Source organism: Electrona antarctica (assembly GCF_951216825.1).
Source record: "Electrona antarctica genome assembly, chromosome: 19".
NCBI classification, from domain to species: Eukaryota; Metazoa; Chordata; class Actinopteri; order Myctophiformes; family Myctophidae; genus Electrona; species Electrona antarctica.
The window spans coordinates 1,161,416-1,174,480 of NC_136800.1; the positions used below are offsets into that span (position 1 = coordinate 1,161,416).

The following is a 13,065-nucleotide window of genomic DNA, read 5'->3' on the forward strand; positions in this document are numbered from 1 at the left end:
TGATAAAGCTGAGGAAAACAAAAACAATCCTCATGAGCTCTGGAAGATACTAAACAATCAACTAAGCTATGGTCAGAAACTAAAAACCAGATTTTCGAACATAAACATCAAATCTGACAACACTCTCATCACTGACAACCTTGATGTGGCCAACTACTTGAATATCTTCTTTACAAACATATCAACAACTCTGGTTAACAAACTGCCCTCCCACTCTGGGCTCTTTGGTGTAGAGCACATTACAACCTTCTACAAAAACCTAGGTGTTTGTAAAGACGATTTTAAACTAGTTATGGTAACAACTGATGAGGTAATTAAGAAACTGAGTGCCCTCCAACCCCACAAGGCCACAGGCCATGACAACATTCCCTCCAAATTTCTCAGAGACTCAGCCATCTCTATAGCTCCAATCATCACCCACATAGTAAACCTCTCCATCAAACAGGGACAGGTCCCCCAAGATTTCAAACTGGCCAAAGTAACCCCCTTGCACAAGAAAGGGAGTAAATTAGACCCCGGCAACTACCGCCCTATTTCTATTCTTAGTTCCATCTCGAAAGTGATGGAAAAAATAGTCTATGAACAGGTTGAAAAGTATCTTGCCACTAATAAATTATTGTACGAGTTCCAATCTGGCTTCAGAACATCCCACTCCACTGACACATGCCTCCTCTATTTGAGCGACCACATCAAACAAGAGGTGGACGCTGGCAAATACTGCGGCATGGTCATGCTGGACCTCCAAAAGGCTTTTGACACCGTGAACCACTCCATACTGGTTAACAAGCTAAAAGCAATTGGTTTCGATAGCACATCAGTGAGCTGGATGCAATCCTACCTGGAGGGGAGAGAACAGATGGTGGAAGTGAACGGAACACTGTCCCCCCCCCCTCCCAGTGAGCTGTGGCGTTCCACAAGGAAGCATACTAGGGCCTCTACTGTTCCTAATATATGTAAACGACATGACTTCAGCCTGTGACTGCAACTTGTTCCTGTTCGCAGATGACTCAGCACTGCTGGTCTCGGACAGGGACAAACTGCAGGTTGAAAATGCCCTCAGCTCTGAACTCGGTAGAATCTGCACCTGGCTCGCTGATAACAAACTATCTTTACACCTGGGAAAAACTGAATCCATTCTCTTTGGCTCTATTAGTAATCTCAGCAAGGCAAATGGCTTCTTGGTTAGAGTGGGTGACAATGTTATCACACGTAAAGATGAAATTACCTACCTAGGTTCCATCCTGGAGGCTAATCTTTCCGGTGATAAAATGGCCACCAACGTAATCAAAAAAGTCAACCATAGAACAAGATTCCTCTACAGGATCTCCTCACTGGTCAACAAAAACACCTTGAAGACCTTAACAGGAGCCCTTGTACAGGGTTTCTTTGACTATGCATGCACCTCCTGGTACCACAGCACCTCAAAGGCCCTTAAAACCAGGCTCCAGACTTCCCAAAACAAACTGGTCAGGCTCCTACTTGATCTAGCCCCCCGAACCCACCTCACCCCTGCCCACTTCGACAGGCTGGAATGGCTTAGGGTCGACGACAGAGTACAGCATCTTGCAATGGGTCTGGTCCACAAGATTCGATACACCACCAAGATACCCATGTACCTGTCTAGATACTTCCTTAATGTTAACGAAGTCCACACCCACAACACCAGAGGGAGTGCAACGAACCATGTACAACCCAGATTCGGCACAAACAAGGGACTAAATTCTTTTCGCTCCTATGCCACCAAAATGTGGAACGCCCTACCAACTGTCATTAAGACATGCGAATCCCTTGACTCCTTCAAAACCGCTCTCAAAGGGCACCTACGGATGGCTGCAATTCGAAACTGGCCCCCGTAAAATCTGAATCCCCCCCCCCCCCCTTTTTTCCCCTCACTGTATATATTTCTTTTCCCTTTTTACCTCCTTTTTGATGAATTCTTTTTTGATGAATTCCTGTTCTGTCTATAGAAGTGTCTATTTGTACGTCTCTAAATGTTTTGATGATTTGAACATGGTGGACCCTGTTGGAAACAAGTGTAATGCTTAATTGGGTCGTCCACTCACAGTTAACAGCCTTTGTATTGAGTCTGTGCTTGAAATGTACTGTAATTCTGCAAACTGTTAATAAATTCTTCAATCAATCAATCAATCAATGGATTTACTGGGTAATACTGCTATCTAGTGGTCATACTGTGGCACTGCCATTGAGGATTGGGAACCTGACATCAAAAAGTCACACCGCACTGACTTCTGGGATATGTAGTAGCGTAGGTATAGCACTACAGTTGTACAGTTTGTGAGACAGGGGAAAATGGAGGGAAAAAAAGGAAATTAGTTTAACTCATGGCAAATTATTAGACTTGTTTGAAGGGGCATGACCATGACCAAAAATAAACTCTGGTGTTCTTTTTGCTCTTGTCTATATACTGTACTGTATTGATACGTTTTTTGTTTGTGGTCTCTAAGTTGGAAGTTTGTATGTACTGTCAGTACTGAAAGCCGATAGGATACAGTACTCTTCTACTCTATTTACTGTTACTGTAGCCTACTCTACAGGCACTGAATTGATACTGTTACTGTTCCTTTTTTATTGATACAGTAAATATTTTCTTCCTGTAGCAGCTACTCTGTAGATGACTGCTGTACTTACCTGCTGTACTACCTTCGGCGACTACATTTTCCCTGATGCGGAACTGAAAAAGGTCTGTCTGTCTCTCTTTTTGGGTCCAAATATTACCTCAGTAATGTAAATTATGCAAATGCTTTCAAGGTCAGAGTTGAAGATAGTAATCTCAAGCAAAGAAGAGGTTACCTATTTGGGCTGTATATTCTTGACACAACAAACTGACAGGTGAAGAAATTGCATCAAAAGCAATCAAAGAACAAGATTTTTGACCAGAATGTCCACTTTTGTCAACAGAAGTGCTCTCAAAACTCTTGCTGGACCCCTCATTCAATACCACTTTGTGAATGCTTGCACCCCTTGGTTCTCCAACATCCCAAAGTCACTATATATAGACCTCCTAAAACAAACATTTGACTACTTCTCTTCTGCCTGGTGCCCATGACCCACCTATACTTTCAACACATTTTTGCTAGTGTGGTCACAGTAGAAGACAGAGTTAAGCAATTAAGAATGATTGGGTTTTCAAGATAGTCAAAAGAGGCTCTGCCCTCATAGTCAATCTAAGCTAAAAGGGGGCGTGACCCAAAATAAATTGCAATAAATCGATCAAGGTTTTTTAATGATCCTTAGGGTCATCCAAATAACATATTAAAAATGGATTATCTAACTGCACCAAGTCTCTGTACGTCTGTATTCCACGTAACTCGAGAACCGTTGGCCCCACCGACTTCAAATTCGACACATGCGTTCCACACCCCCACAGGGCGTGCAGTGCCCGGTGCCACGGTTGTCCAGAACCGCCCCAAAAAGGCCTCTGCCCGGGCTCTGGACAGGGCCCCTCCATATATGGAGCTGGCCTGTTCTGACATCATTCTGACCGTGTGCATAGACTCCATATTTGGGCATGCCTGACAAAGAACTCCATATATGGACATAAAAGGGACATAATATCTGGGTGGGGCATTCATTTCCAACTTGCATCGTTCCAAGTAGGGCACTGCTGTAGAGGCTCCAAAGGGCACCGCTCTATCGTTTTTTGAAGTTCTTTGAAAAATTCAAAATTGAATTATGCTTTCAGTAGCATGTGACATGTCAAACTAGTAGGGTTGTTCATGATTCTGAATCCATTCCAAGCAATTAGTTTTGCACAAATAACACTCCTTGGGCTAAAAAAACTTGCCCAGACGGCTATGATTTGGGCAAGTGGGTTCAGATTGAATGTATGTTTTTTGATTGATTGATTGAAATATTTATTAACAGTTTGCAGAATTACAGTACATTTCAAGCACAAACTCAATACAAAGACTGTTAACTGTGAGTGGACGACCCAATTAAGCATTACACTTGTTTACAAGAGGGTCCACCTTGTTCAATTCATCAAAACATTTAGAGACGTACAAATAGACACTTCTATATAGTCAAAGAACAGAACAGGAATTCATCATAATTGATAATTGATCATAATTGATCAATGTTGGCTACACAAGTGTGTTTGAAGTGTAATTAGGTTAGATTACCTGATCATTTAGGTGTAGGTAGGGGGAGCCAGAGAGAGACGATGCACCTTTATCGATCTGATCTCCTTCTCTACCTCTTTTATCGAAGCTGTGTGTCAACCGTTTTTGTTACTTAATGGTGTTGTTGCATATATCTTTTTACTTGGCTATGGGTAGTAATGCATCCATTGCTGGCTGCTTATTCACTTATCTATTGTCATAATTAGTAGTGCACTGCCCACCCAATAAACGGAGCGTGGGGTGCTATATATGATTGTCGATTGATCAGCCTGCCTCCCCCCTCCCTGTGGGACTGGGTGTCCCCTCCAACGGTTGTGTCGTCACCAGTTACGAGTCAACTGGAACGCGTAATGTACAGTCTAGTCATCATACATGGCCATCTTCCTCCTCCTCCCCCTCCTTCTCCGTGACAGTCATCATCAGCATCATCTTCATCAAGGGCTTTCCCCGGCCGCGCTTCAACACAGAGCGACCATGCAATAAAAATACATTCCTCAGTCAGGGCGCATTATTTATTTTCCAGTTGCACGTCACCACCAGCCCACCACCACTATTTTCTTCCCATAGATCTCTGCAGCAGCAGGCAACATGCTTGGCTGCAGCTGATGCTCATGTATGTAAACAGTGGAAGCATTCCCACCGACGTCGACGGGGCAGCAGCAGCAGCAGGAGGGGAGAGGATGGACAGAAGCGTGCCAACCGAGCAGGACGGGACCAAAAAGCAGCAGCACAGCTCTTCAATGCCATCCGGCGTGCTCGGTGAGTGATCACGACGAACCTAAACTAAATAAACCCGTGCATTTGTCTCGCTACTATATTGCATGCACCGAAGATCACCGTTGGGGACTAGATGATAATAGTATATAGGCTATTAGTGTTGATTTGTGAAATTAAAGGGGGGAGAGAGAGCGGGTGTGACGGTGTGTGTGTTTTTTACGATGGTGCAGGGCACGGATATATCCTCCGGAGACTATTAATTTCGATCCTATTACGAATCGAACCCGTACAATACTACTGGGCAATTTGCGGTCAGTGGTTTGAGTTTTGGTTTGAATTAATTGTCCCTTTGCTGCATAGGCTACGCATTCCGATTGAGAGAGAGATAGAGAGGCCCAATATTATAAGTGTCGGATCGTTGTGGTCCACAGGTGCATAAATCCTGGCTGCAGGTTTACTTGTTTTCACAAAAAATGCAGGTATATATATATAGGCTAGCACGTTGTAAGCTAGTTGCATTGGGTTTGAATTGCATTTGCTAGTGAACAAAAAGACAAAATGAACAGAATGTTTGGTTTGGCTGAACAAATTATTGAAATTTGTTTTACTTATATCCTTTCATCTTAAGCTACAAGCATGGTAAAAGTAACCTGGCCCTGGTAAAAGAGCACAGTGGGAAGATTGTATCCTAAACCTGTTTTTGAGTGGTGCAACCACTCCAAGGAACAGCAATGTCCATGTTCACCTATGTGTTCACCCACCCACCTATGTGACTATGAGCACGAGTACCAATGACTACCAAAAGTGGCGCTGTTGTGTCAGAAACGGAGAGGGATAGTGCTGCACTGCTGCCTGCTAATGAGCGACAGAGAGAGAGAGAGAGAGAGAGGAGGGGGGGGGGGGGGGGGGGGGGGTTGCACCACTCAGTTCACACGGGTGTGATTTTTAAAGAATAACTGATTTTCATTTAATTTGTGGGTAAATCAAATGTTGCCCTATAATATGTTGCCCTATAATATAGGTCTATATTTGCGGCTGTTAATTTAGGACCTTCAGAAATGGCTGCCTGTCGAGTCAATTTAGGTCTCAGGTCAAACTTCACTTGAATTGACTATTTCATAAACGGGGCAACTGCATATGTCTGTGCCACAGAATAGAGCGTCGCAGTCCCGCCCCCTTTCATGAAGACGCCAGGCCCAGGAAATTAATCACAATGCATTTTTCCCATAGACATTTCAAAAAGTATTTATTTAAAGACCTTCTAAGCGTCGTACGAAGCCAACTTGAGTCGTGACAAATCATGACAACACACACAATATTTTCAACCAAACAAATAATTACATAGAAGAAAAACAACAAAAAAAGTGTCGTAACCTGCCGTTTCTTTCTACTTTCTAATTCTTTGTTTGGCCTGAAAAATTGTGTTTGTTGTCATGATTTGTCACGACAAGAGTTGGCTTTGTCCGCGGCGTAAACGTCTTTAAATAAATACTTTCTGAAATGTCTATGAGGAAAATGAACGGAGAATCATTTCCTGGGCCCTGGTAAGGGGCGGGACTGCGACACTCTATAGGAAGGAAGGATAGCATGTGAAGGTGAGACGAGGAGTGGTGGGGTCAAACTTATCCTCTGTATTATGAACCGTGATTTGGTTAAACTTCAAAGGGTAATAATTGGCCTTTCTCATCTTCTTGATGAGGATGAGATAGGAGCCAGTTTGGCTTGCGCTCAAAGCAACAGCACCAAGTCAAGGTGTTGCTTTCAGATACTCTACTTACTGCACATATGGAGCGAGGTGAAACAGGCGCCACACTCCATTAAATATGGATGTTACAATCCTCCTCGGGTGGGTAAAAGTACCCGTATCTTCCGCATTGTTCAATAAAAAGCGTTTTAATCCGATCGGTGGCCATTTTATCAGAGTTACAATGCACCAACCGATAGGGGCGCATAGTTGAAAGCGCATGGCCAAAAACGGATTAAACATTGCTTTTTATTGAACAATACGGAAGATACTTATTCCCGCCCTAGCAGAATTGTAACATCCATGGCCCTGGGGTGAGCACTTTATATTTGTAATCTGAACATTTGTGTAGGCGTAAGCCGCCGTATGGACTGTAAATGGAGAATGTGCATAAAACACTTCAGTCCTGGCCAACCATGAGCTCACAGCGCGTTGCGACCTACGGTTGCGACGCGTTGTGAGTTTGTAGATTTTTGGTTTATGCTGGGGACCTGGGGTTCAAGTGGTTTATAGTCACCGAGTATCCTTATCTCTTTATACTTTATTGCATGCGTCAAGTTGCACAAGCATAACCACCACTGAAATCGGACATCAATCTCCCTCTCCCTCCTTGTTACAAAACATTGTGTTAATGCGGCGCAGTGTTTACTCGCCTGGTAGAGACACTCTATAGATATGATCACTTAAACTTAACGTAATATCAAAAACCAACAGCCATTAAGTCATCAATAATGTTTATAGAACACATTGTAGTGAATTCTAAGTAGTTTAGAGACAGTTGGACTTGGAACTTGGCACGGAGCCATCGTTGTGCGGTCGAAACGAATGGTGTCGGTAGCCTACTTGGATTCACTAAAACATGTTCTATAAACATCATTGATGAATGGCTTTTTAAAATGTATATTATGATAAGTTTCAGTGATCATATCTATTGAAAAGTGTCTCTTACCATGCGAATATATCAGTCCATCATTGTGTTGTGTTGGATCATGTCCATGCAGTCAAGGAAAACATTCCAATCGGCCTCTAGCTTGTTTCATTTTCTAAAGTAGCGTTCCTTGTCGAGTGGCAACAAGGATCTGTGCCTGTGATCTGGCAAGCCATGACGCCTAATTTTAAATTAGTAGTATTTAAAGCATCTGCGTTTGAAAACCCAACACTCCACTGTTTATTCCGGTTGGGAGAACTCTTTTACCTCCATTATGATGAATTCCTGTTCTGTTCTTTGTCTATATAGAAGTGTCTATTTGTACGTCTCTAAATGTTTTGATGAATTGAACATGGTGGACCCTGTTGTAAACAAGTGTAATGCTTAATTGGGTCGTCCACTCACAGTTAACAGCCTTTGTATTGAGTTTGTGCTTGAAATGTACTGTAATTCTGCAAACTGTTAATACAATTTTCAATCAATCAATCAAACTCTGAACTTTCCCCTGGCTCCACCCCCCAGCTATATTGACGCCCCTGTTGACAAAGGTTGGTGTCGGTGTATGGTTATATTCGCCTCTCATCTTGTTCTGTATTGCTAATTTTGAGAGCAGTGCTCCACAGTCACCACCGTACAGTAGCTCCACACAACAGCTGGCCTGTAGAATCTCCATGGAGTATCCTATTTATAAAGTGATGGTATTGTTTTGAATTTCTCTGTACTGCTGAAGTGCAGATCCAGGCCTTTTCTCTGGAACAAAGTGTTTGAAGCAAATGACTTGGCAAAGGCTCGACATAATGATGTCAGTTAGTGAAGGTATTCTCTCTAAAGCATCAGTTCTAGAGGTCCAACACTTGTAGGATAGGTCGTAGGACGGAGATGGAATCAGGGTGGATTAAATTGCACCACAATAGAGCGTCGCAGTCCCGCCTCCTACCCTGGACCAGGAAATGAAACCCAATGCATTATTCTCATAGACATTTCATAAAGTATTTATTTAAAGACGGTTACGCCGCGGACAAAGCCAACTGGAGTCGTGACAACTCATGACAACACAAACAATATTTTGGACCAAACAAATAATTACAAAGAAGAAAAACAACAAAAAAAGTGTTGTAACCTGCCGTTTTTTTCTTCTTTCTAATTATTTGTTTGGTCCAAAATATTGTTTGTGTTGTCATGAGTTGTCACGACTCGAGTTGGCTTTGTCCGCGGCGTAACCGTCTTTAAATAAATACTTTAAGAAATGTCTATGAGAATAATGCATTGGGTTTCATTTCCTGGTCCAGGGTAGGAGGCGGGACTGCGACGCTCTATAGCGAGGCCAGACTTATTACTGTGGTCAGAAGTTCTGTACAGGAAAAAACACACAGAATCAAAGACACACCCATATCCTCCCACAGAAGCGCACGTGCGCACACACACACACACACACACACACACACACACACACACACACACACACACACACACACACACACACACACACACACACACACACAAACACAATGTTGGATCCCTTCGTGTTTTTGTGAGGACCTACCAATAGCTTGCACAAAAACACATTTCAACCACTGATTTACAAGGGTATAAACCTGTGATCTGACAATGAAACTGATTCCGACACACACGCACGCACACACACACACACACACACACACACACACACACGCTCACGCACACCAAAGTAAATTGTCTTTAACCCATTCTGGGCGGGAACCCCTTTTGGTGTTTTAATTAAGCGTTATGTTATACTTTAGCTATTGAAAAATAGCAGATCTACAAGCTACAAGCTTGTAGGTCTGCTATTTTTGAAAAATCGTGAAAATGCGGCACAAATCTTTGAATATATATTCTTTCAGAAGACTTTTTTCTACGTCAAGCCTAAATGGGTTAAAAGATGCCCTAGCTAAAAAATAGAGCACCGAAGTCCTGACGTCACTGCCCTCTACTATCAGTAGAGGGCGCCAGTCCCATGGTTCGTGTATTTTTTTATAAGCATTGTACTTTCCATAGGGGGATTTTAGATCGCCTCATATAAGAACTGTGTTTGAAAAATAAACCGATCACCCCGGCCTTTTCACTCATATGGATATGAAGCATCGACTGAAGGTGGAAATGTACAAATATACCCAAAGAGTAACACAATAAGCGTTAGAAACGAGCCAAACAACCCAGAGACTACATTTCCGGGTAGGCTGCTTCTGCCCGCAGCCCGTCGCACAACAGAAACTGAACGTTAATTACGTTTATTTATATAATAATTTTATTGATATATAATGTATCGTGGTTAGTACGAGTCGAGTCACCACCAGCTGAGCTTACGTCAACGAGCAATCTCAGGAACGCAATATGTTGACAGCTGGGCGTGACGTATGTGCTCAGCGACATTGCATTCATATGTAGTTTCAAGGCTTTTGCGGTCACATTAATTCCATTTTCTCTAGAAACTGGCTGTATCAAATATAAATGGACATCATTAACGACGCACAGCCACTCCCCTGACAGAAACGCCGGGGTGGTCGGTTTATTTTTCAAACACAGTTCTTATATGAAGCGACATAAAATCGCCCTATGGAGATTTCAATACAAATAAAAAAATACACAAACCTGTGTGTTGGTGCCCTCTACTGAAAGTGACGTCAGACTTCGGTGCTCTATACATCTCCCACCATACTGCATGCAGAACATAATAAAGGAACCTGGCCCCTTTTGCCACCACCGCCATAGCTCCATGTACAGTTCATTGTATACTTGCTGCTAGTATAGCATGCAGATTTATAATGCTATTAGGGTACAACAACAGGGAAATAAAGTGGCGCTGGCGACTGGTGTCGAGGTGATCGACGATATGGCTTTGTGCAGGAATGATCCAATGGGGCAGCTTAGTTGATGCTGCAGACTGTGAAAGTGCTGGAGTGATGCTTCAATGCTTGGCCAAGAAGGTGTTCCGACATTACATAGTGACAAAGTGATTAATTGCACAAGTGCTCTGTGGCGTGTGTGTGTGCGCGCGTGCGTGTACGTGCGTGCGTGTGCGCGCCACTTCCATATTATTCTGGTAGACACTGTCTGTGTCTCATAGGAGGGCTGTGGGCAGTTCAGAAACCCGTCCACCAGTGACATCAAAGTTTGGCATATTTTTTTAAAACCAGATTAAAAAAATATATATATTTAGATTTGTATTATCGTGAGAACGATGGCTTCCATTTTCGCATTGCAACTTTTCAGGAATAGAAAGCCTGCCGTTTCTATTAGCTCGGATTCCCCATTGATGATGTCACTGATGGATGGGTTCCTGAACTGCCCACACAGCCCTCCCATGAGACACAGACTGAGTAGAATTTTTTTTTAGCTATTTTATCATGATCATTAGTGAGGACCAATTAGATGAAGATAGGTTGAAAAGTGGTGAAGTGGTGCTTTAACCAAGTTGGTAGCAGTTTTGAAGAGCGCTGAAAGTAATTACAATGTGTAAATGGATGCAGCTCCACGTTAAGCACTAAGTCCCACTGACAGCAGTGACAGGTCATGTGATGAAATGAGTTGACGGAGGCTGACATTATTCGCTCATGTAGGACAAAGAGTGGCTGGATGAGAGAGATGTGATACAGTTAACCGTCGTGGACGGTGAACAATAATGTTATGTGTTGAGAAGTACCGCGTCTGTCTTGTTTTCTTTTAGCTGAGAGAGGTGATAAAACAACATCCAGTTGGTTCTCCAAATGGCTGGTGTCGATGAGTAACAGTCAAGAGTGGCAGTCATGGGCAGATTGGTTCAAGTTCTGCTTCACTAAGCTGTCAGCCGTGTCCCTGATCACTCTGATGAGAAAATATTACCATTACCACCATTCTATTCTCTCGTGCGCGCAGCGTCATTCATTCACTCCTGTGACACCTTTCGCACAGGCCACTTTCTCGACTTCTCTCTCTGAATTATTTCTCTTTCAATGAACACCCACAGTCCACACTCACTCTATCTCTGGACCTCGCTTTCTGACAGTCTCCCCCCCCCCCCTAATGTTTGCCTTTTTCTCCGAAACGTCTCTCCCCTCTCAGATAAATTGTTCGGGAAACGCCTCCTGCAAGCCAGACGGTACATCATGTCCCGTAGGTCCTGGCTGAAGATGGTGCCCACTGAGAACTGTGATATCCTGATGACATTCCCAGGTAAGCTGAGGTCAACCTTTTCCTTTCCATTCTTCCTTTGACGAGCGAGAGAGCAGAGCAGTCTCATTAGGACAACTTTGGCCATTTGCCAACCACTCAGACACATAGCCGAGACCCGGAGCGATCCTGGGGGACGATTATAGTCCTAGATCTCATCCATTTACAGTATTTGCTTGTCTGGAGACTTGTCCGCAACTGTTTTCATTTTGACATTCAGGCTTGTAGATGGTTAGATAACACTTTTATACAAGCACACATCTAAATGTATGTATTGTTTTAGTCCTCTCATACTGAAGCTGAGGCAAAAATTAAGATAAGACACACGTTTTTTTAACGAATGTTTGTGTATATTTTGCGTGGCAAATTGGTTCCATTATGACTAGGCTAAGTTCATTTCAAAATCATCTGTTAACCCATTTTGGGCAGGAACCCCTTTTGGTGTTTGAAGCATTATGTTACACTTTAGCTATTGAAAAATAGCAGATCTACAAGCTCATAGCGCGGCACCGAGTGCCGCGCTACAAGCTTGTAGGTCTACTATTTTTGAAAAGTCGTGAAAATGTGGCACAACTCTTTGCATTCTTTCAGAGTGAACGTTTTAACTCAAATCTTTGCTTCTGAGAGGAACATATTTTCAGATGGGGGTCGGTGGCCTATTACATATCATGTTTGGGGTCCTTGACATGACATTGAGCACCACTGATACAGAAACACGGGTATTTCAGAAAACTGTCAGGATTTAGAAGACATTTTTTTAATTTTGACGTCAGGCCTAAATTAATATAGCCTCATAATAACAGGAGCAGTCACTGACTGTGCCGATCATTTCAAATAGTAGAAGACGTGTTTTGCTAGCACATTAGCCCAGTGATCTAACTGAACTGACCTTTCTGTGTCACTGCCTGGCAATTGTTTTCTGGCTCCTCTTGTCAAGAGGTTGAAGAATGGGCCTGGTTCAGCCTCCCTATGCAGCAGAAAATCTATCATCTCTGTAAAATAGCTAGCAAGAGACTTTAAAGGTAGGGCAAGTGATTTTCGTTGGTTAAAATAAGTGTTAAAAAGCTGTATATTGTCTGTGATAGTACTCATTGCTATAGAGAGTGTTTGTTCAGTAACAGAAGTCTCCATGTCTCTCCAGCTTCTTATTAACACCTTGGAGGCCCGGGGCGGAGTTCTCCGTCCAAGTTCAAGGTCATGATCAAGTGCCCAAGCCGGAGATTGATAAATAGGACGGAGATTAATGATTGATAACAAAACCGTTCGCATCGCTCTAGAGCCTTGGAGCGCTTGTTGCCCGATCCGAGAACGTGTCAAAAAGTGACACGTCATCGAAAATGTCCCCTGCCTGTTTAGCTGACGAAAAC

General features: G+C 43.1%; 1 protein-coding gene across 1 annotated transcript in view; it reads left to right on the forward strand.

The window, feature by feature from the left end:
• The first annotated feature begins 4,790 nt into the window (after window positions 1-4,790).
• LOC306912594 (anoctamin-8-like) overlaps window positions 4,791-13,065 on the forward strand; it is a 49,597-nt gene continuing 41,322 nt past the window's right edge. Inside the window, exons 1-2 of the mRNA XM_079488933.1 lie at window positions 4,791-4,901; window positions 11,591-11,701. Coding sequence (XP_079345059.1) covers window positions 4,823-4,901; window positions 11,591-11,701 — 190 coding nt within the window. The 5' untranslated portion in view covers window positions 4,791-4,822. The remainder of the gene's footprint in view (window positions 4,902-11,590; window positions 11,702-13,065) is intronic.